This window comes from Thamnophis elegans, chromosome 8, assembly GCF_009769535.1.
Source record: "Thamnophis elegans isolate rThaEle1 chromosome 8, rThaEle1.pri, whole genome shotgun sequence".
In the NCBI taxonomy this organism is placed as follows: Eukaryota; Metazoa; Chordata; class Lepidosauria; order Squamata; family Colubridae; genus Thamnophis; species Thamnophis elegans.
In genome coordinates this window covers 25649045-25674294 of record NC_045548.1, presented here as the reverse complement: position 1 = coordinate 25674294, position 25250 = coordinate 25649045, and the positions used below count along the sequence as shown (strand labels likewise).

At 42.1% G+C, this 25250-nt stretch overlaps 1 protein-coding gene across 1 annotated transcript in view; it reads left to right on the top strand.

Moving 5' to 3' along the window:
* The window catches only part of PTPRM (protein tyrosine phosphatase receptor type M), a 495619-nt gene that overhangs the window by 143943 nt on the left and 326426 nt on the right, over positions 1–25250 (top strand). Inside the window, 1 exon segment of the mRNA XM_032222734.1 lies at positions 12009–12131. Within this exon segment, the coding sequence (XP_032078625.1) occupies positions 12009–12131 (123 nt within the window).

The window sequence follows — 25250 nt, the reverse complement described above, 5'->3', positions numbered from 1 at the left end:
GGGTTGTCCACTATTTTATATGTACAGGTAAAGGTTCCCCTCACACATATGTTCTAGTCGTTTCTGACTCTAGGGGGTGGTGCTCATCTCCTTTTCAAACCGAAGAGCCAGCGATGTCCAAAGATGTCTCTGTGGTCATGTGGCAATCATGACTAAATGCCAAAGGCGCACGGAATACTGTTACTTTCCCACCAAAGGTGATCCCTATTTTTCTACTTGCATTTTTTACATGCTTTCTAACTGCTAGGTTGGCAGAAGATGGGACAAGTAATGGGAGCTCACTCCATTATGCGGCACTAGGGATTTGAACCGCTGAACTGCCGACCTTTCTCCTAGGTGCTGCTTGGTGTGTCCAAGCATGGGTTAACTTCAGCTTGCTGCCCAAGGACTGAGTTCAAAGTTAGCAATAGCAATAGCTGTTAGACTTATATACCGCTTCATAGGGCTTTCAGCCCTCTCTAAGCAGTTTACAGAGTCAGCATATTGCCCCCACAGTCTGTGTCCTCATTTCACCCACCTCGGAAGGATGGAAGGCTGAGTCAACCTTGAGCTGGTGAGATTAGAACCGCTGAACTGCAGATAACAGTCAGCTGAAGTGGCCTGCAGTACTGCACCCTAACCACTGCGCCACCTCGGCTCTTTATCAAAGTTTGGTAGCCACGCCTCTTGCTCCCCTCAGAGGTTCAGTTTAAAAAAATCAGTCGCCCTAAAAAGATGTATTTTAGGGAGTTCCAGTCCTTGAGCAGCAAGTTGGACTCTCCAAGTCAGTGCAGTTAGCCTTTATTATTTTTGTACATAGTTAGGTGTTCTGAACCCCCTTCTTCGCTTGTTCACAGACGACAATCAGACAGACTTAAAAGGAAATAACTTTATCAGTTCTGGCTCACGCTGGCTGTGAGCCCAAAATAAACATAAATAAAGTCTCTGGCAAAAAGATAACCGAATGCAAAAACAAAGAGCTCTTACAGCAAAACCAGGTTTACAGAAAGAAAGCAAATCACTTCTCCAAGTGTCTCTTTGAATCAGGGTTACAGAAAGCAAATCACTTATCCAAGTACCTCTCACAAACAAACCACGACCGATGAACCATGAACCATGAACAAACGCCGAAGGTTGACTTCTGCAACCAGGGCGTGGCACCATCAGTCCTTTTATCTCCAGAAGACCACACTAACGAGCCCCAGCTGCATTGTTATTCCTGCATCCGACTCAACTCACAGCAAACTTCTGCTGAGTCACAACAGTTAGGTTACGTTTCTTTAGCTCCTTATTGCTTCCTCTCAACTGTCAAAAGTGTGGATTGCCTGTCTTGACTTCTGATGTGCGGAACAGGCTGCCTGGAGCATGGCTGGCGATAGCAGCTACACCGTGGGATGGCTCGTTAGCGGATGCTGGTGAGCTTCAGGGGCAGGTAGACAGCTAGGAACCCCCTAAAACTGTCAGAAGATTTCTTGATAGGTGGAGGCTCTCCTGAGCCTTCCGAATAGCCGGCAGCTTCCCTGGTGCCGCTCCAGGTGCGCAGTGGCCATTTTGAAAAGGAAAAAAGTTTGCACGCTTTATTCTGAGCCGTTTCAAGCTGCTGCTGTCTGTTCCTTTGCAGATCGTGGTCGGAAGGGGTTCTAATTATCTGGCCTCACTCCTGGTTTCCAGACAGGCCTCCCCCTCCCCAGGACTTCCAACTGGGCGGCTGCAGGGATTTTGGCTATTGCTTGGCCATCCCCTGGTATTTAAATCTAGCGTGGATCTATGAGCGCCCTAGACATATTCTGACTGGCACCATTTTGTCCTGGCTTTTCTTCAACACTTGGGACATTGACTGTTTCTGAGGACATTCAGCTCCCATCTCCTGTCCTAAAGCCTCGTTTCTTTGGCTCAGTAAGCCAGTTCTGCCTGATACCATGACTAACACCACGGATGCTGAATCCAATTCCCAAAAGGGACCTACCACCAGTAAGTGCAGCAGGCTCAACCCTGCTGCTAAGGGTGAGCGGTCCGGGGGCCCATCCAAGGGGAAGCAGCCAAACCCAGGAAGGCATCCAAGGCTTCAGAGAAGATGGCTGAGAGATGCTAAAGGGTCCTTGAAAAGCAATTCCAAAGGGCTCAATCGGCCCAGAGACCTGCAAGGGATCCCTCTCCACCCCTGGAGGAGATTGTAGGTCCTTCCCTTCCCACTCCCAAGCGGGATAGGTCCCCATCCCTGCAGGGGAAGAGGACTTTGGTTTTTCACCCAATCCCTCTAGGGCTTCTCCCTGGTCTCCCTGTCTCCTCTCTAGTTGAGGAGTCCATGAATGAGGCCTGCTCTACTATTGAGGAGGAATCCTTGCCTCCACCTGAGGTTGGACCCAGGGCCCTGCATTGTGCCCTCCTGAAGACCAAGGGCCGCAGCTATCCAGGGAAGTGCAAGAAGTAGTCACATGTGAGATTTCCCAGGGGATTGCGGAAGGCATCCAACAGTTAGGGATCAACTTACCTAGACAGGCCAACAACTCGAGCAGGGCTTGCACTGCTGGAACTAAGAACCCACTGGCTAGAGCCTCCTTTCCGATCCCTTCGGGAGTCGGTGAGGTGTCCGAGGCGGACGAAGGCAAGCAGGACGCTCCTGATCTATCAGAGGATGAAAATCCTCTCCCTGATATGCCCGCCTTCTCCGGCTTATTCAAGCCCTCAATGTTTAGAGCTATCTTTACCAAGGCCAGGGCTTCCGCCTCCCAAATGGGTCTACCAGCTCAGGCAGACAAGCCTTCCACTGATCAGGGAAATAAAGATACAATTGGGCCCCAGGATCCTGGTGCGGGGCTCTTCAAGGAGACCACTCCTCTTCAGGATCTGGTCCCAGCCCCCCAGATGTTCCCGGATGTTATCCAGCACCAATGGGCCCAACCGGGTTCAATTGCTAGTCCCAGTGGGGTAGATAAGAAGCCGTATACCATGGAGAGTAGCCTTGAGGATCGTTTGCCATAAGTATTATTTTGTCATAAGCATATTCCAAGCTTTATTAGTGTCACCTTTCCCCTCATGGCATGTAAGATATATTTTTTAAAATTTCCCAACGAAGTGGGGACTGACTTGGTTTTCTAGAATCTGCTGAAGGTAAAACAATTTGCCTTCTTTAATACCTTTCAACATTTCTCTATTGCTTCTAAATTTTATTATTAATACACTACACAATTTTTGTCCATAAAAGCCATAAATCTAGGATATGGTTTCTGCCAGGAACAACAACAAAAAAGTGAATGAACAGGCATCTTAAACCACCTCACACATGGTTTGAATTTTGGATGGTGCAGTTTTTTTGAGAGAATGGCATCCACTCTTCAGAAAGTTGTGTTTGGGATGGAAAATGCAGGGCTGCCAATTGGCTGGAAACATCTAAAGATTATGACTTTTAGCATAGTATGAAATAAGGTGACTATGACTGTGACACTAGAGCATACGTAACACTTTTGTGAAGTTCATAATAAAGGAAAACAGATGGTGATATTTAAAGGGGGAAATGTTAATATTTGAATGAATGCTAGAAACTCAGGTGACAATGGGTGTTTTCCATATGATAACATTGTTTATATTTCTCACATTAGGAATATTAATACACAAGCTTAATCTATAGTTACTCTTGTTTTTTATTTCTTTCTTTTTTAGCCAAAGCTTCTAGGGATATTTTATTCTCATTTGATTATTTTGAGCAGAAATCAATAGTATTGCATTGGTAAAGCAGTTTTAAAACTAAAAGAATGCAATAGCAAAGTAGCTTGTGTTACACCATTACTTCAACCTTTGGACTTCTAACACCTAAGTGGAATGATAAAAAGCAATGCTTCTAGGCATATCAGGTTTCATGCAGAAGAAGGATCCCTGCTCCAATAACTGGAGGGAAGCAATAAGAGGAAATGCTTTTATAACAGGGATGGATCTGTCAGTTGCTAATTGAAAAACATCCCCATTTTTTAAATAAAAAAGTTGCAATGATTAGTCTTTTAAAAGTATAACTTTAAAAAAAACTAGATTAGAAAAAAATTTTGATTTGAAATTATGCTTTTATTATTTTAGTTGGTGTTTAATATTGTCTTAAGAAGTGCTAATTCTGTAAAGTTCTCTTAAATCTATGGTCACATGACCTCAATTGGTGATTTTTGTTTCCGAGTGAAAATATACCAATTGGATATGCTGGATTTGCTTAATGACTATGGTGAATCACTTTATGACCATTGTAAAATGATTAAAAATTGAGTCAGATCCAGTGGTGGTCTGCTTAACAACTGCAACAACTTACAGCCAAAAAATTTAGGTCCATTGTGGTTATAAGTCAAGGACTATTTATACTAATTAGGCAGATAATTTGTTTTATATGGGTTCAAACTGTAGGAAGAGGTAGCCACCATAAGTTTACATTTCCATCATGCTAGGTCAGAATAACAATTAATTATGAGAGTTTGAGTTACCAACCTCTAGAATAATATATTTAGCCACTGTAGTTTAACCAGGTTTAATATCACATCAACATTGGGTTATATCTAGATGGTTTAGAATTTTGAAGAGCAGGGTTTCTTTTGCTCATGAGATTCAATAGTAGTACCAAGGGGACAGTAATCCCTTGCTGTTCCCTTGTACTACTTTCACATGGTTTCTTTGTCCTTTTCAATTTGCATTTAAGGACAGAATAGTTTAAAAAGATCATCTGCCTTCTGAAGCACAAATAGAATATTTAAGTTACAGCATCTGGTGAAAATATCCTTATGATGCATATGCAAAGTATGAATCATTAAGGATTTTTAAAATAACATTCTGAATGTGATTTATGAAACATCACTATACAAACTAAGAATAAAACCAGCTGTTGTGAGTTATTGTAGGTAAACATTTAGAATGAAAGAGAAAACATAATACTTTAGATGTGGCATCATCCATGTTTCTTAAACTTTATAACACTCCAGAGCACCAGGCAATACATACATACATACTCAAATGTTGCCTATAATATTTTTTTTTCTCTTGAAATCCAGTCTTTCAGGAGTAGCAGTCATAAACCACATCGACTTCTGAAAGATTTGCCCGCGGAAGACCAAAAAGCCCAAAACGTTAAAAAAATATTTAAACTGCTTCTGAGTACATCTGTGTGTGTGTGTATGCATACACACACACATACATACACAAATGGTCTGCTAATTTAAGAAGCACTGGCCTATAACACTGGAATTGTGTTTTCCTGTGCACCACTTGGAGTCCAAGCAATGGAGTCTGATTGCCCTGGGACAGGAACTTTTTTCCTGACCACACCTGGTGTGGCCACTCCCCAGAATTTTTCGTCAGTCTGCCCGGTTCGGATTGTTCTCTGTGAGCTCCAGCTAAATTTCTCCCTTTAGCTTGGACTCTCCTAAAAATCTCATTTTTTCCTCTAATCTACTCCCTTTCTTCTTCTCCTTAGTTTTCTCTACCTAGCTGTTAAATTTCTCCAGCTGCTTGTCTCTCTAGGAGGTAAGCGTGATGGTAGGGGGGGGGTGCTTCATAGCCGCGCCATTCAGGCTGGCTTTGGAGGCCTGCAGCTCGCTTTTTAAAGAGCGCGGCAACAAGCAGTGAGGCTTCTGCATTCCAGCGTTCCCTCTGTCGGCCCGTTTGTTGTTTTTGTTGATTTTTTTTTTGTCTCCCTAGCCTGCTCTCATCCTCAGCTGCCAGGGACGAGCGTGCGGCCGCAGATTGCCCCAAGCTGGTGCGGCGGCCATTTTTAGGCACGTATTTTTGCGCCTTTTGGCAACGGCCATACCGCTCAACCATGCTTCACCAGGAGGCCGCTGGATGGTCGGGGGCCTTGTCCGGGGCCACCCGACTGGACCTCGGCCACCTACATCGCGTTCTAGGTGGCGCTGGTGCCTGGGTCACTTGTGGCCTTTGCACCGGCACTGGGAGGGCGTTCCTTGCCATGCAGGCCTTCATTTTTTACCATCCATGGCCTGATCCTCCCTGATCTCCTGCTGGGTCTCGCAGCCTCAGCTGCAGGCCCTTGCTATCTCCTATGACTATGACTAGTGAACACTGTCCATACCTTTGTTACATCAGTATAATTCTGTGATTGATTTTTGTTCTCAACACCTTTACTCATGAGCTGTTTCTTCTGTTTTTCCTTCCAGCATAGCCAGTCAAGCCTCTGACCTTCCAACCATCTGCCAGTGTTCTGCATACCATCTTGTGAGGTCATTGGCCATGGAGCTGCCCAGCCCATCAGGTTACTTGGATGCTGGACCAGGTCCTTCTCAGGCCCCTAGCAAGGGAACTCCCTCTACTAGGGGCGGTGGGACTGGCAGGGACAATGCGGGTGCGATGGACAAACATCTCCCCAGGGCCCCATCTGCAGCCGAGGTCAAGGACGCTGAAAGGCGCCAACGGGCGCTTGACAAATAATTTGAAAAGGCCCGGCTCCAGGCAACTAAGGAGCCCCCCAGTTCCATCCTTCTGGGGATTCCTTTGTCCTTCCCCTCCCATAGGGAGATCCTCAGGCCTTGATGGCTGAGGAGGTGGAGTCTCAAGACCTATCTCCTGACAGGTCGCTGGTGGAACCAGTTTCTCCAGCTCCCTCTTGGATCTACGAGCAGGGCCCCATTCCCGAGGACTCTAGCCCAGATGATGTGCCCAATGTTTTTCCCTCTCATCTGGAGGAGCCCGTGGCTCAGGAACCTGAGTCTGACCAGGAGCCCGAACTTTCGGCCCACATGCAGGCCGTGGTTGCCCATGCCATTGCCAGGGCATTGTGGAGGGCATGCAAAAATGTGATCAGCCTCCTGCGGCTCCCAGTCCCTCCCAGCCCAGCCTCCTCCTGCCCAGCCTCCTCCTGCTAAACGGGTCCGGCACCCCTCCCTAGAGTCTTCAGTGGTCAGTGAGGCCTCCGCCCTTGAGGATCCTGACCAGGAAGGACAGGAGCTCTCAGAGGACGAGAACCTTCCGCCCAATGCTCCTGCATTCTCTGGGCTCTTTAAGCCCAGTCTCTTTAAATCCATACTCCATAAGGTCAAGGCCGCTACCAGGGTAGGGATCAAACCCAAGCCCGTTCAATCCCCAGCTGACTCGGCCCCGGTCAACCCTAACACGGCCATGTTCGATGTTCCTACTCCTCAGCAGGAACTGGTGCCGGTCCCTGGGTTGTTCCACCAATGGACCCAGCCGGCCACCCTGTCCTCTCCTAGTAGAGCGGACAAGAAACCATACACTATGGAACCCGCCCTGGAGGAAGGTTCTGCCGTCGTTGTCCAAGAAGCAGGACCACAAGTCCGCTCCTTATCCCAGAAGGCAGTCCTTTCGTTCCTCAGCCCTCCACTTCTTCCTCCTTTACTTCCCCCAACAGACCATCAAGCCAATCTGGGAATAGAGCTCAGGACAGATACCCCTTTGGGGACAGGAGTAGACAACAGTTTGGGTTCCGCAAGTACAACCGCAGCGGGGCCTCTAACAGGCCGTTCTGCAAGTCCAAGTGAGTGCCTGAACACATTGCCCATAGGGGGTCGGCTCCAGCTGTTTGCCTTCCATTGGGCCCAGACCACGGAGGATGCCTGGGTCCTCCAGATTGTCAGGGAGGTCCTCTCCCTGGAATTCCTGTCTCCTCCAGCTCGGAATTTCATCCAGTGTCCCACTCCCTTCTGTCCCCTCAAGAGGGAGCTTATGAACCAGGAGATTCTCCATCTCCTGGAGATAAATGCGATAGAGCAGATGCCCCCCGACCAGGAGGGGAGGGGGTTCTACTCCATCCTTTTCCTGGTACCCAAGAACTCGGGGTGGTGGTGGTGGAGGGCCATCTTGGATCTCAAGAACCTCAACAGGCACATTGCCTATCGGAGGTTCAAGATGCAGTCCTTCCAGTCCATCCTGGCGGGGATCCACCAGGGAGACCTTCTCACCTCTATCGACCTAAAAGAGGCCTATCTCCACATCCCCATCCGCCCTCAGCACAGGAGGTTCCTGCGCTTCTATGCCATCCAAGACTTCCAATACAGGGTCCTCCCATTCGGCCTGTTGTTGGCACCCAGGACCTTCATGAAGGTCCTGGCGGTTGTAGCGGCCCAACTCAGGCGCTGCCCCATAAGGCTGCAATGCTACCAGGACGACATCCTCATCCAGTCATCGTCTAGGCAGCAGGCCTTGTGGGACCTCCGCATCGCCATGAGGACCCTCAGGAGTCACGGGTTCTCCCTAAATCTGGAGAAGAGCCACCTTACTCCTACCACGAGACTCAACCACCTGGGGGCAGTGATAGATACCTCATTATGCAGGATGTTCCTCTCCCAAGACAGGTTAGAGGGCCTAGTATCCATGACCCGCAAGGTGATGCAAAGGAGGCAGGTTCCAGTAGTCCTTCTGTTGCAGCTGTTGGTGAAAATGATCTCCTGCATCTCTATCATTCCCTGGGCCCGCCTACATTCCAGGGCACTTCAGTGGCTTCTCCTGCCCCACAAAGAGCCTGCAGGAGCAACTCACCCATTCGTGTGCATGTGCCCCCATCGGTGAAGAGGTCCCTCCAATGGTGGATGTCATCTGCGCTTCTCAAAGGCCATCTCTTCAAGGAGCCTGCCCGGTTGGTCATCACCATAGATGCCAGTCTCACCGGCTGGGGGGCACACATGGGTCATCTCATGATTCAAGGCAAGTGGTCCCCGACAGAGACAACCTACAGCATCAACTTCCTGGAACTGCGGGCCATGAGGCTGGCCCTATGTCACTTTCACCAGTCCACCTGCCATTGTCACGTTCTATTAATGACGGACAATGTGGCCACCAAGGCGCACAACAACCGCCAGGGTGGCACCAGATCCAAGAAACTGATGGGGGAGATGGAGACCTTGGGCCGCTAGGCGGAAAGTCATCTGGCGTCCCTCCACTCTGACCACATCTCGGGAGTGGACAACACCCAGGTGGACTGGTTAAACAGGACCACCATAGACTCCGCGGAATGGCAGCTGGACCCTGATCTGTTCCACCAGTTGTCCCGCAGGTTCAGCACTCCGATAGTCGACCTCTTTGCCACCAGGGACAACACGCAACTCCAGAGGTTCTTCTCCTGCTTCCGCTCACCAGGGGCAGAGGGAATGGACACTCTTTGATGCAGCTGGCCCCTGGGCCTGCTATACACCTTTCTCCCTCTCCCTCTTCTTCCGCAGGTTCTCAACAAGGTCATCGCGGAAGGAGCGGAGGTGATCCTCGTGACCCCTCATTAGCCCCGGAGATCATGGTTTGCCGACCTTATCAGCCTGTCGGTGTTCCCTCTGGAGGTTTCCCCTGGATCAGGTCTCCCTCAGCCAGGGGGCCATTGTCCATCTGGAACCCTAGTGGCTGCTGCTGGCCGTCTGGCACTTGAGGGGGACCGGCTAAAGGGCGAAGGGTTGTCGGAAGAGCTGGTGTGCACCATCCAAGCGGCTAGACGTCCTTCTACCACAAGGATTTATGACTCTTCCTGGGCTACCTTTGCCAAATGGTGTGAGGACTTGCACCTTGACCCGGTCACGGCCCCTGTGTTCCACGTCTTGGATTTCCTACAAGGAGGACTCGACAAGGGTCTTGCCCTGAACACGCTCTGCCATCAGTTGGCGGCCCTGTCCACCGTCTGGTCTGGCGTTGCCATCCTGCCCCTCAGCAGGATTCTCAGGGTGTGCTGTTTCCTCAAGAGCGCCTCTAACCTACGTCCTTCCACAGTTCACCGCTACCCCACCTGGCAGCTGTCAGTGGTTCTACAGGCGCTCACCTCTCCACCTGTTGAGCCTCTTCGTACAATGTCTCTCTGCCACCTTACCCTCAAGACAGCCTTCCTCATTGCCATGAGTATCTCGGAACTGGCGGCCCTGTCCGTCCGCCAGGACCTATGTGTCATCCACCCTGACAGGGTTGCTTTGTGACTAGATCCGGCTTTTATTCCAAAAGTCAATACTTGGTTCCACAGGGTGCAGGAAATTATCCTACCAAACATATGCCCACGCCCATCGCATCCTAACGAGCACACCTGGCACAAACTGGACATAAGGGCTCTGAAGGTCTACATCGCCCGCACCTCGGAGTTCCGTAGGTCAGAGGCCCTCTTCATTTCCTTTCTTGAGCAGGAAGGTCTCTTCTACCACGGTGATTGATTGATTGATTGAGAGTTTATTTATATGCCGCCCTTTTCCCTGGGGGGACTCAGGGCGGCTTACAACTCGAAGGGGGGGGGGAAAACAAACATTTAACACGTAAAAACAGTACATAATTAAAAGTGGGCTGCAGGCTTGCATCGCTTCTGCATATGAGAGCCAGTCCAAGGCGGTGCCTCGACGCATTACTGCCCACTCTACGAGGAGCGTGGCCACCTCAGTGTCTTTGGCCACCCAGGCCTCGATAGTCAATATCTGCAGGACAGCCACATGGTCCTCACCGTCGTCCTTCGTCAGGAATTACAAACTGGACATGTTTGCCTCGGCTGAGACGTCTTTCAGCAGGAGAGTGCTCCAGGCGGTGGTCTCTATGACCGAATCCCAGGACTCTGCCTCTGCCCGCCCAGATGGACAATAACTTGGGTATGTGCCATTGCTTGGCCTCTCCAAGCGGTGCACAGGAAAAAGACCATTGGGATTATGAGAAGACCAACACATCTGGAAGGCATGAGTTAGTGAAAGACCATTGGCTTACCTGAAGGGTACTTTTCTGTGCACCGTGGGAAAGTCCAAGCAATGGGTTAATTCAGTCTGGTTGCCCTGGGACTGAGGAACTTTTTTCCTGACCACACCTCCTGGTGTGGCCACTCCCCAGAATTTTGAGATAGTTCCAATATATTTGAAAAGCATCAGTTGCTGGCCTTCTAAAGTTATTTAATCTACTCTAATCTAAATTTCAACAGAAGGAAACACTTGTATATCAACAAAAATAGATATGTCTGACATCAGAAATTACAAGCAGGGTTATACTTAGTGATGGTTGAGCATATGAATAAACATAATTAATAACACTTATGCGTTATTACGCAAAACAAACCTTTGCGGCTCGGCAGCCCGGCGTGAGGAAATGAGAACCAGCCGGGCAGCTGCAGGCTGCCGCATATTTGTTGCGCAAGTTGAGCTGTGCACCAGGTGCCCGCACACCGGCACACTGTTCATAGAAGTTGAGTTCTGCATGTGTATGTATGTGTTTGTGCTGGGCCGCCGTTCACGCATCCCGGTTCTGAATAAGTCTCAGCCCAGTAGTGTCCCCTGGCTTGGGGTTGGGGGCCTCTGGTCTATGTTGAAAGATATTGTCCTTATTTTATGATTTGGATCTTAAATTTAATATATGCCTTTGCTCTTAGCTGTTTTTTTCTGATCATACTGCTGATTTCATATATGGGGTGGAACTGCAAATTTAATCAGTGAATGACCTTTCTATGCTTTTAGATATAGAAATCCCTTCCTAATTATGGAGTCCTGTAAGTAAACACAAAAAAAACCTACTGTTCTGTTGATGAACAACCTTCAGTTCATTATTCAATCCATTGCACATGTACCCATTTCCAGGCTGAGAATATGTGATATATGTAATGACTACAACATTCTGGTGCTATTCTGGGGAATGTGGCGACATTATCCTCAAGAAATTCCCACACTGGCTTCTGAAACACTGCAACTGATCTACCTATAATTTGACAGTAGCTTTCAGTTCAATGCCAGAATAGGCCTTTCTCTTGACAGACATTATGTATGACACTCTTTGCATATGTATCAATCTGTTCATAGAAAATTGTGTAATATATCACACCTGTAGGAAGCCCTGACTGAAATGAATGGAGCTATAGGATTATATTTCTGATTTATTTATACTTAATAGCAAGTTGCAGTGTATTTATAATTAAAATTCAACTTCAGTAATACTGCAGTTGCAGTATCCTAGAAACCAATTTATGTGGGTTCTTTGGGAAAAATATACAAAGGAGTATGGGTTTGTATATAGGGCTTTAAATAAGATAAATAAATAAATGAATAAATACAAAACCCACTTCATTTTTAAAACCTTCCTTTTTCTCCTTTTTTTTCCAGGTGGCTGTTTATTTGACGAACCATTTACATCATGTGGATATAGTCAATCTGATGCTGATGATTTTAACTGGGATCAAGTGAACACATTCACAAAGCCCACAACAGATCCGTGGATGCCCACAGGTAGGGTTTTTCCCCCCGAAATAATATTTTAAATCTGTATCCTTTATAGAAGAATGTCATAAACAAGTTTTCTTCCTTTGGTTGTGTTGTTGCTTAGGAATACTAAAAAACTGGAATATCTGTGTAATGGAATGTAAAATGTATCCAAATTAGGAACTACTTGCCTCCTTTCAGTAACATTAAATATATAAATTAAATATAGGTAATTGCTTATGTAATCTGATCCAGGTTACAGGTCTTCTAGATGTAATGTCGTATCAAAAGAATATTGTACTCTACAGAAATAAGAATAATCAGAAAGCAGCAAACCAATAAAAAAAAATCTGACTTTACATGGTGTTATAGTTTGAAAATTAAGCATTCCATTTCTGATAGATATTTAAAGATTTATTAAAACTTCAGAGTTTATTCTCCTAGATAATATTTATAATTCTGTGGGAACATTTGTGAATAATCACAATTCAGTATAACCACTTGTGTAATATGTATTTTTCCTAGTTGTTTCCTAGATTTGGTGTTGTATAACTATTACAGAATTAATCTGTAGGCTGCAATAAGCCAGTTCAAACTGTACTGTTAGATTCCTACAGAATTCTGAGAATCTTTTATTTGTAATCAAACCTTTCTACAACCTAAGATTTTTGGTATTTCCCCAATATTATCTTCAGAATTTTCAATTAGTTAAATGCTTGATATATGAGACAAAAACTTCATAGAATAGAAGGCTCATAATTTTACCTCTTTTTTGACTGATGAATATTTTTGAATTTAATAATGTATTTCTATACTGTTGTATAAAAAAAGGGTAAACAAGTATGACATCTATTAAACAGAGAAAAAACAGCAGATGTGAATCTGTGGTTTGTCTTTCAATGTACTCCTTACAAAGATTGGTTGCTTCAATTATAGTGTCACCTTATGGATGAGATGAGTGGCATATAAATTTAAATCAATTTAATAAATTGTTAGAGGTTTAATCAATATTGCAAGCTATCAGTTAAAGATATTAGACACAAAGTTATAGACCAGAGTAAAATATGTAGAATACAAATTTAAGAATGACACATTTTATTTTTTAGCTATTCCAATAATAGTCAATACAGATGTATTTAAAATATATAATTTAGTCTCTACTAAAGCTATACAACTTAACCAATAAAAACAATTAAAATCATATTGGTCAATGGAAAAGAATTCAAAAATCTGAATTTGATAGATCTCCTTATTACAGATATGAACATTACAATCTATACATAGTAAAGTAAGAGATAATGAGTAATACCAGAAGTAAAATAAGTCATAACAAATATTATAGTGTTACTTAGTGGTTTGAACAAATTAAATCATAATTTTTCAACATCCCTTTTCATATTGCAGTCATGTTTCTGCATCTTTGGAAGTTGAAATGATATTTTTCAAATTTAAAATAATTGAAAATGTCACAAACTATCTTTGGCACTCCGTGATAAACAAAGCTCAGGCAAATGAAATATACACATTCGAGAATTGACGTACACTTTCATTATGAGCAATCAGAATGGATCAGATGTTACATAAGATAATACCATATTATTAGCATAGATGGATTTTTCTTTTCTATCCCAGTCATTGCATGGCCGCAAGGTTTCTTTTTCCACCGTGGGACACGGGATCAAAGCATGTATTTTTCTCACCTATGAGCAGCGGGACTGGCCAGCACCTCCTCGTCTTATGGCACACTTGACAAGGAGCATGGCCACCAATGTTCTGTCTAATTTTTTTTCAGTGTGCACGGAAAAGTATAGTGTTTGAGTGGCACATTTTCATGCCTGAACACCTGAACTTTGCATCTCTTCCCTCCCCGGCCACATCGGGGCTCCATCTCCAGAAGCTGCGACTGCCCCCTCTGCCGAGGAGAGGCACACTGGGAACCCCATCAGGCAGGCAGCCTCCACCTGGAGCTGATGCGGCTGGAGGGGGAGCCTCTCTTGGCTTCTTCCCACAGAACTCTGCAAGCTAGGAGGAGGAGAATGAGGAGGAGTTATTGTTTTCATGGGAGGTTACTGTTCAGCCGCCCCCGGACACCACAAAGCCTCGCAAATTTCTCTCCCTTCCAGGTTCTGCTGCCCCGGGCTGGGCCAAAATCGCGCCCAGTTCCGTGCTTGACTGCCGGCAGTTTGGGGAGGCGAGGAGTAGCAGCGGCGGCGTAAAGCTCCAAGTCCTCAGAAGGGGGGAGGACAGCGCAAGGGAAACTCTTCCTTGCTCTCTCCCTCCCCCCCCTCTGTGTGTGTGTGTGTGTGTGTGAGAGAGAGAGAGAGAGAGAGAGAGAGCGCCTTCCACCCCCATTTTGCCTGTTTACAGGCGAGGCCATAGGAGCATCAAGGTAGAGCTTTTAATGCAGCTGCAGATTTAAGCTCTCCCAACTCCCCCCCATCTCAATACACACCCTGGCTTTCTTTGCCTCCCCCCTATCTTCCTTTGATCGGGCCCTCCAAGGGCGGCGATGCTTCTGCCTGGCAGCTACTGACTGTGAAGCTCCAGGACGAGTCAAGGGCCATTTCCCCCCAATGTCAGAAAAGCTCACTTTCTTCTGCCCCCTCCCCATCTCTCTCAACCGCTGTTGGGTTACTGCCCGGTAGCTGCCCAATCACCCCCCCCCCCATTTTCCCGAGCCCTTTCAGACCCTGATCTCTGTGTAGTTGGAAGTTGGGGGGAGTTGTTGGTAGAGAAGGCTCAGCCCTTCCTCCTTCATGCCCTGAAGTTCATTCCAGCCACCATCCTAGAGAGGCTTCCAGAGGGACTGTCAGTCAGAGAAGTTTGGCCCTAGGGAGAAAGAGTCTCTCTTAGGATGGTGGAGCTGTTTGAAGGGCTGTCTGAACATTCCCAGAGGGGCTCTTTGGCTCCGCCTGAGTCCCTCCACAAAATGCGTGGCTGAAGTTCAAAGGGCACTGGAAGTGGAGCCTCTCGGGGCTGCTGAGTCGTTTGACTGCGGGGGCGGCAGAAGTAGCCTCAGTGGAGCTGAACGCTTTTGGCTAATGGGGAAGAAGAGCACCCCCTGTGGGAAAACAGGTTTCCTCTTAATAAAACCACTGTGCGGCAGTTGGAAACTGCTGCTTGGCGTTTTCTTGTCACGTGCGCAGCCGCACAGCTTAGAGAGAACATTGACTGTCACCACAGCAGCCTGGCCAACCCAGGCCTCAGTCAAAGATATCTGCAAGGCTGTAAACTTGGTGACGCCATCTCTCTTTGTCAGACATTATAAATTGGACAAGTACACCTCTGTGGATGCTTCATTTGGTAGACGTGTCTTGCAGAGTATCTATTCCAGTGCAAATTGACTTAACAGGGGTTTTTTTGACATTAGCTTGGGTATGTCCCATGCTTGGACTCTCCAAGCAGTGCATAGGATAATGACCATTGGCTTACCTGAAGGGTCGTTCTCTGTGCACTTTGGGAGAGTCCAACCCAACCCTGGGGTGATATTTCTAGACTGTTCTTATGTTTCCGTTGAGAATTTGCATCCAAGGTGAACCTACGTTCTGACGGGACCATGCCTTCATTGAAAAACTGAGACTAAAAGACAGCATGAGGCATGGTCAACAATTTCAATGCAGTCCTGGGGCAGTGTGACAGAATTTAACCCCATGCTTGGACTCTCCTGCAGTGCACAGAGAACAACCCTTCAAGTAAGCCAATGGGCATTTTCCTTTTAAATTCTAAAACTTCAGCAAATTTATTTTAGTGATTCTGTGAAATATTTTTTTCTAAATTATTCTCTTGCTCTGTCCATTGTAAATACAATTTCAATACCACCTTTATTTTGTCAAATAAAATTTGTTCTACATCTGACATTTCTTCAATAACATGTGTTGGTCATAGTTTAGCCATAGATGGAGACAACATTACTGGCATTGTGGATATTGTAGCTTCTATTTTCTGATTTCATTTTTTAAAAATCTTGTTTGGTATTTTTATTGTCATAATAGTTTACATCATCCTACATTAGTGTGTTTATCCATCTATACACAAACTGATCTACATCACCCTGAATGTTATTGCAGATTGAAACTCAGTAGTAATAAACATAACATTTTAGCATTATATTTAGACCTATTTCCACTTTTAGCTGCTTTCTATAAATATATTAATTGAACTCAGTAGTTCCTTTAAAAAATAAAAGCAAAATGAAAGGAATTTGTAATAACATTCCAATTTTATACAATGCAATATGCCTTAGTGAATGAATTAATGACTATTTATGTTTCACGTTCAATTAAGCATATTGCAGAAGTGAAAACATCACTTTATTCCCACTTCTACATGTTGTAGTAATCAGTTCTTTTATTCATTTAATTTAGTTTAATTTTGGTAGAATATTTTACTGTACAGTGTGATTGTCACATATAAGAAACCAGGAGCCAAAGTTTTCAAATGAGTACAAGTTTATTCCATGCTAGCTCTCTACAGGAATCTGAACTAATGCTAATGGTAAGGTAAATTGGCAGTAGATAAGACTCAACAGAATTCAAGAAGGGTTGGACTTAGATCTCTTGTAGTTGTGAAGGGACTCCAAATTCATGACATATTTGACCATTCCATCAGACTCTGCCTGGAGTTCTCCTCCAGTGATCTCTATTCAATTTTCCTCATTACGCATTATGATACACAATAATATTTAGAGCTAACGGATACCCTATAATTTTTAAGATTTTTAAGATAGGCTTTACACAATGGTGTTCTGTAGCCAGTTCCTATGGCTGTGAGAGCCAATGATTACATTTTCTGAAATGTTGTGAACCAGGTGAAATCAATGCTGAGGCATTACGTCTAGCTCATCAGTCATTTGTTTGCGACTAGTGATACAGGGGCAGCAGGGTTACAGAGCTAGTTTCTAAGCATTTGCTACCCACCTACTGTACATCATAAGATAATAATTCTTACGCCAGTCATACATCCATTTTTTTCCTTTAGGTTTTCCATCTTCTTTCCATTTTAGACTTCGTTGCTATGTCAGTAGTGTTTGTATTCTGGCCAGAGGCAAATTGCATTGAGCAGTGTCTTTCATAGGCATCTTAGATTCTGCATTGGCTCCATCTTTGACTTAGTTACCACTTGTTCTTTTTTATCTTTTCGGAATTCCTTGCAACAGGCAATTATTTTGGTTGCACCAAATCCCAGTGAACCTTCTCTTATCTACCCTACTATCCCTAGCCCCGCTAAAAAAGGTTACAGGAATATCTCATGCCCTTAGTGGCAGCATAAATTTTACTTAATACATTTTTGCAGTGTCAAATATCATATCTATCCCCGATTTCTGGGATTTCAGGGAGTTCCTTTTAGTTTTGAAATTTCATAGATGGTTTTTTTGTATTCAGTCTCTTCTATGAAAGAAACAATAGTTTGCTTTATAGGCCTTATGTTATCTTCCATATTTCCCACTGATTGTAACTATATATTGTTTCTTTACACTAGGGCACAAGTTTACCGATTTCAAATGCTTTGTGTAAGATTAGCTATATGAATAGGCATGCACGCGCACACACACACGTTTATTTATTTGTCTATCTATTTGATAGAGCCACCCATCTCATGAGCAAATGACTGTATAACAAAATATATTTATTTATTAAATGCATATTAATTATAACAGTACATTTGAAACTCTTATTTAGATGATTGTACTTGTACAATTTCATGGTGCCATGTCTTGTGCGATCTGGATTATAAACCTGAATAAGAGAGTAACCTTAGAGTAGTCTTAATCAGCAATTTCATGTCCACTGGTCATTGCTTGTCTCATACTGTAGTTGCTACGGCATATGGCATTAAGCAGAATAGTATTGGCTTTTATGAAGTTGTAGAAATGATTGTACTTTCACTCCTTTCTAAATCTATGGGTATTCAACAGATAACACTTTTCAATGCATGTCAAAACATCCATGGTTTGCTCCTTTAGAAATCAGTTCAGGAGAATCCATCAGCAGTCATCTCCTTGTCCTTTTTAATAGTAGTATTACATTTATTCTACTAACGGGCCAAGTATGAGTTGACGTAATCATTGTTATGTGCTTCAAATGTGTGTAATCAGGAATATAAAATTAATCCAATAAATCAGGATTAAAATTCGATTAAGATAAAAATATTAAATAATGAGATGAACTTGAAATAGACATGTCTGTGATATTGGCAGTTGGCTTCCCACATAATTAGTGATATTGCAGTGACTTGTTGTAGCCTTGGATATACAGTGTTGTCCTAAACTATGCCCAAGGTTGCATATTATATTTTCTCTATGTTTTAACTTTTTCTATTTCTATTATAATTATGTATTCATAGTTGTTATGTTATCAGCTGTGACTTTATAAAGCACATTGAAACCATATTTTCCCTTTCTAGAGTGGGAGGTGCAAGTTACAGGAAAATGTAACCCTTTTGTAAAAATAATGAGTATGTAAAAATAATAGGAGCAATTACTTATTCTCCAAAGAAGATGTGCTATGTTCTTAATTTGACTGCAGTTATTAATGATCAGAATGTGGGTTGAGATGTCAGTATTATTCAAATGTCATTAAAAGTTTTTTTTAAAAAAAGCCTGATCAGTGGCTTTCTTTTTTTCAGCTTCTTATTCCTCAAACGTACTCATTTTAAAATATGGATTCTATTGTTGCTTGATGGTGGTATTTTGAAAGCTTTTTGGACTTTTCATCTCATTTACTCTCATAATACAACATGAATGAAAAATCTTAAGATGTAAAATATAGAAACTCTTGTTTCCGAATGTGGTTATATTTTCTGCTTATAATTTATAATATTCTGATTATATTCTCTTTTATGATGATATAATAAATTAGAAATTTCTGTTACTGGAGAATCAAATAATACTGCATTTTCTCTGAGTACCAAATATCACAGTATTGTTAAAGAAGGTAGATAATGTTCCAATCCATTAAGAAAGGTCATGGCTTTCTAAGAAGAAAGTCATTATTCTTAGGGCCCTCAAGGACTTGTTTTCTTCAACACTATGCCTGAAAGATAAGAAGGCAGGATGCTACTGTATGTAGGTAAAGGAAACGAAAAGTTAATTAAGGATCCCTAGAGAGCAGAATATATTGTTAAGTTGCATTTTGCTCCTGAAAGACATTTAATAATATTGAAGAAAACAGAAGCTTAAAGGTATTAGATACTACAGCGGATTCTAGTATGGTCTACTGCAATTTTGCAATGAGCTTCTGACTGATAACATATACAAACTAGGTTTTTCAGGTAAATTTCTGATAGGCACATGGACAAAGGTAATTCATTCCACATAATTTGAATATAAAATATTAAGAATCTGCTCCATGTAGGACCAACTGCTTTATATCCAGAAAGAAAGAGATTCTAATTTTATTTCTTCCCATAGGAAATATGTAATGATTTTTATGATGATCAGTGTGAAAAAAGTGTAATTTTCTTGAAAGTGATCGATTCTAATAAATTTATGAAGAAGAACTTGTCCCCTTATCAGACCAAATGTATAGTCTTTTACTTTCAATAATTTATCTATGTAAAATGTTGAACAATAAATAGGTTTTGCTGGATTATGATTGGACTAAGTTGTGCATTGGGGAAAACCAATATTATATGGAAATTATGATAAAAGCCAAGCAGAAGTTCTAAACCAATTAAATAATTCTGTCTCAGAAACTTGGTTGGCAACTGATTAGTTAGGATAAAACAGACTTAAGTGACAGAGACAACCTTGAATCCACAGGGGGGCAGAATGATTAAAAAGAATTTCACTAGAGAAAATGGAAAGAATAGATTAGGAAGGTTCAGAGTAGATCTATGCCAGGATTCTTTGGGGGCGGGAATTAAGAGGAAGTGGATAAATATTTCATTTACTTCTAAACTCTACATGGTATTTTTCTCATTGTTTAAAAAGTTTACTTAATTTACAGCAGATCAGGGCCCTTTGCTAAGAAGGGGCTCCTTTGTTGTACTTTCAAGATCATCTATGTGGCAAGATCAAATTATTATAAATAGTAATAGGTAGAGTAAGAAAAAATGTGCTTTGTTTAGATTCTAATACATACCTACAAAATCTGTTCTTTTGGACTGCATATTCAAACCAATCATGTTCATTCAAAGATATTTGAAATGTGTAACACTGTACATTTAATAAATTTTCATAATAGTTCAGGAAATATGCAAAAATATTTAAGAAATACATTTTGCCATACTGTGCAATTTTGTGTAAAACAATTCAGATTAGGAAGCATGTTGATAAAATACATCTGAACTTTGTGCAGACACTTTAAAAGTCCCAAATTAAGGAAGAAGCAAGATAAAATTAATTTAAATCAACACATTTAAACTGTTCTTATTATCCAGTGACCTATTTCACAAACAAAAATAAGAGAAATTTAAAATGTTGGCTAGTCAGACGGGCAGTCATTTTCCCATAACTGTGAGCTATTCTATTCTGAGAGGTGAAAAGGCATGCTTTTTAATGCTATAAGACAGAATAAAAAAGCTTAATGCTTAATTTGTTACCAGTTTTTTATTCTTGGATTCTACGCCTACTGTATGCAACAGCTATTTCTTGTGCTTGTGAATGTGAAACTGTGGGAAATCATAACATTAGACAAGCACTAGTCTCACAATGCTTTTAAAGCACTCAGAATGTTTTGAATTTTTCTTTCTTGTTGGTAGAGAGGGAGGGAGGGAGAGAGAGACTACCACCCTTTCTTTATTATTGCTGTGAATACCATTATGTAAGCATGATAGGCTTATTGTTTATATATGAAGGTCAAATACTATGAATTGTTTTTGAAAGAGGTAGCTCATTTTGTAGCTATATAGAAAATTGCAGAATAATAATGTCATTGCTGATTTCATTGTCCAAATAGAAATATGAAAAGCACAATCATAGAAGGAAAAGCTGATGTGCCAGTGACTAGCTGATATGTGACTAGCCCTGAACAAAATGTTGCTACCAGATATTACTTTCTAACAATTACCCTGCTGCTCTCAGTAATGCTGCACATTAGCCATGCATAGAAGCATTAATCACTGTATAATGGTGACAATGCCATGATGACATATTCAGTTCATTCCATGCTGTCTCACATACAATCAGGGCTGCTAGCTGAGAGTCCTCATTTACAGTAATATTAATGTTGTGCTATAGCTCAATGCTGCAAAGAATGTCAGTAGACTACTGAATTCATAGGCATTGTAAAGGCTAATAGGCGTAGCTGAATTCTTTGGTAGCAAAATCTTCAGGAATAATATACTGCAATTCTTGTAAGCTATGTTGAAAAAGTGTTTGCATATTAACATGCCGTCTGAAAAAAATTAAGAATGGCTTATTTAAAAATTAGTTACAGGTACTTTATTAATTTATTTAACATAATTAAGACGTAATACAAATTGTGATAAAATCATATTGATTTAATTGATTGTGGTAGATGTTAGAAGCTTATTATTGCTGGGTATCATATGAAGGTTATCAACACAGTAAAGTTGTCCTAGAGAGTTTCTCTCTAAGTTGTGAATGTAATAAATGCATCCATGTGTTTCCATTAAAATGTTTTGAAACATTTCCAGACATTAAAATTGCTATAAGAAACAGTAGCATTGCAAGTTACTTGGGACAACTTCAGTATAGGGCAGTAATGGCTAACCTTTTTGCCATTGCATGCCAAAAGCGGGGGTAATGCAGGTGGGGTCATGTGTGCATATGCCCATACCCATAATTCTATGTGCTTCCCCCGTGCATGTGCATGCGACCCCCCTGACACCCCCCCCCACTTTTGGCACATGATGGCACAGTGGACTCATTTTTCACCCTCCCAGGCTCCAGAGGCTTTCTAGGAGCTTGGGGATGGCGAAGACACCCCCCCCCCCCAAGGCTCTCCGGAGGCCAAAAATGGCCCGTTTTCCGACTTCCAGTTTGCATGTTTTTTTCACCCTCAAAAGGTGCAGCTTCTGGGCCCTGCTAGATCAAATGTCTTCATAGAAAGGACCCAAAGCATACCTCTTTTGCTGGACCTGTTGGGATGGATAGATATCGGATCTATCTGATTTGTCCGACTTGAGGAAAGAGACATTTCCTCAAATAACCTGGTACCGTGCCCTGCAGAGCTTTAAAGGTCAAAAACTGCATCTTGAATTGCACTTGGAAGCAAACTGGCAATCAATGTAGCTCATAGAACAAGCTTGGTAGAGCTTGGGTCCTTCTTTCCCTTCTTTTGTCATCTCCGAGAGAAATGCCTGACCAATATGCGGCTCAACTTTCTTCAGAGGCAGCTCATGCTATTCTGCAAACAGGGGACATTATTGGGATCCTTTGAAAGCTTCTTAAAAATGATACATCCTTAAAAATACAGTCCCCTAAAGGATCATGAAATGGGAAAACTGAGTCTCTTATTGGCTGGGCATTTCTCTTAGAAACTGCAAAAAATTCAGAAAGGTAAGTTGGGTACTGCTGGGTCCGGAAACTGGCTGAGGACCAAGATGAGTCCTGCAAGTCCCTGGGTGGCTGAGCGATTGTGGAGGGTACTGCAGTGACCTATAACATTGCAGTCAGGTCATGTGTAACGTTTGCGGAGTTTGTTATAACTTTAAATGGTTACTAAGTGACCAGTCATAAGTTGAAGACTACCAATAATATATGTTGTGATTGAAACATGAAACATAGATTCATTTGTTTTGCCCCTACTACTGATTAGCTTGAAACAAAAGAGTAAAGGGAATTGAGATTGATGAACAAATTCTTTTCTGAAGACCATAATGGTTCAGTTTCTTACCATAACCTCTACAAATTTTGAAACAGATATAGATTTCTATAAGATTGAAATTCAACCAGAAATAAAACAATTTTATATACGGTAATATAAATAAAATCATTTAGAGAAGGGTAAAATTGATTTATTTCTGGTTGAATCCTTTTGATGTATTTTAAGGCTATTTGTTTGTTGGTTGGTTGGTTGGTTTATTTATTAAAATGAAATAAACCAACAAGCAAACAAACATAAAAAATATTCAATGAAAATTGTGGAAACTGATCAGTTGTGATCTTTCACTTTAGCTTATCTTGGAATTTTCACATGAGCATTTCATGATCTGTGCCAGTCAGTCAGTCCCTGGCCATGTTGCCACTAAACTCCAATCCTTTAGTCAATAATACAATCAGTTTTATTTCCAGGCACTCTATCTGGTGATATTTAAGTAAACTGGACTCATTTTGGGTGTTTGAAGACTGTTTTAACAATGAAGAAACTGTTGGATTGTCAGTAACTGATAAGCCATTTTTCTGTTCATCAAAACTTGGATAATTGCCATTAAAGAGTTTTCCATAAAGTCTAATGGATGTTCAGTCATTGATTGCGTAGTAGCCAACTTCTATTCTTAGTATACATTTTTTAACTATGAAAGCAACATTATTCCTTCTTTATTTTTTATGTCCTGAGTAGTAAACAGTGCGATCTTCTGGCTAAATTCCATCTCAGTTTGCTGATGCCTAAGACATCATTGTTTAATTGATTCATTTCTTTTTTCACTGGGTTCAGCTTTCCCATGTTCATGATTCTTATGTTCCATGTTCAGAGTGTAATTCTATCTTTGCAGCTTCAAATTTTCTTTTCCTGAATGACAATGTGAGCACCTCAATATCTCAAGGGCTTTAATCTAGCCACATCATAAACACTATTAGTATTCTGAAATATGCTCAGCTCTTCCTCAGTAGCATGTGGAGCACCATCTAACCTGAGGGGCCCATTATTTGTCGCTCTTTTGTCAATAATTTTGTATTTTCTATGCATGTGATTTTCTTGGTAAAATACAAGAGTGGATTGCTGTTGCCTTTTCTTGTACAATATGAAATGATCCCTTTGCCATTGTAACTAATTTTACACCAGCATCTTCCTATGTCGCTGCTGCCCTGTGCCAACTGCTTTAGCTGGGCAGCTTGGATAGCCTTTAACCCTTTATTGGATCTTCTGAAATTGTACACAGTTTGCCTACATTTTTTTTTGTTCATTCCTTCCAGAAATATCTCACCTATCCCAGCTGCCATGATTAGGGAATACTTCAGGATTTGAAGGATATATGGAATGTAGTAGTTTAGAAAGTAAACAAATAACAGAACAGCTATGTGTTTTGACAATCTGCCTAAGAAGCTTGCAAGTAATTGCTCAATAACAGACAATATTAATGTCCAGGCAATGTTTTTTTAGGAATGGATATACATCATCTCCCACAGAAATATTTATCACCTCTAGATATGGTACTTAGCCTCCCTTGTGAGACCTAGTAAATCATGAAGGCACAGTTGAATAGGCATGTGATGGGTTATATTTCATATCTTATCAATATCCTGCTCAATGTTGAAATTCTTCTACCAACTCCAAGTTGTTTAATAGACTTACCTGTATGTTTTATTGCAGAAACAGTTGAATCAAAGTTGTTGCAGATGGAAACAATTTTATCTTTATAGAAACTTGCTGTTATATTAGTTATGCATGTGTGCATTTATACGTGTTTGTGTGTACTCTCCATAAACAAAAGGTCTGAAAGAAGGATTAATCTGCATCCTTACTCCTAGAGGAAATAAAAATTAGAAGTAGAGTTTCATCGTCATTATTTCGTTTTTGTTTAATGTCTGGCTGTGGTAAGGATCTAAATACAGGTAGTAGTCTTTGACTTACAACAGTTCATTTAATGATAGTTCAAAGTTACAATGGCACTGAAAAAAGTGACTTATTTTCAGACTTATGACCATTGCAGCATCCCCGTGTGATCAAAATACAGACATTTGGCAACTGACTCATATTTATGACAGTTTCAGTGTCCAAGGGTCATGTGATCACCACTTGTGACCTTCTAATAAGCAAAGTCAATGAGGAAGCATGGTTCACTTAACAACTGTTTTAGTAACTTAACTGCAATGATTCACTTGACAACTGTGGCAAGAAAAATAATAAAATAGGGCAAAACCTACTTACTATAACAACTGCTTAGCTTACCAACAGAAACACAATTGTGATCAATTGTGGTTGCAAGTCAAGGATTACCTATATGGTTGGAAAGGGGCAACAATTAAAACTGGAAAACTCTGGTTGAATCTCAGGATAGTTTATCTACAAAGTATCTACA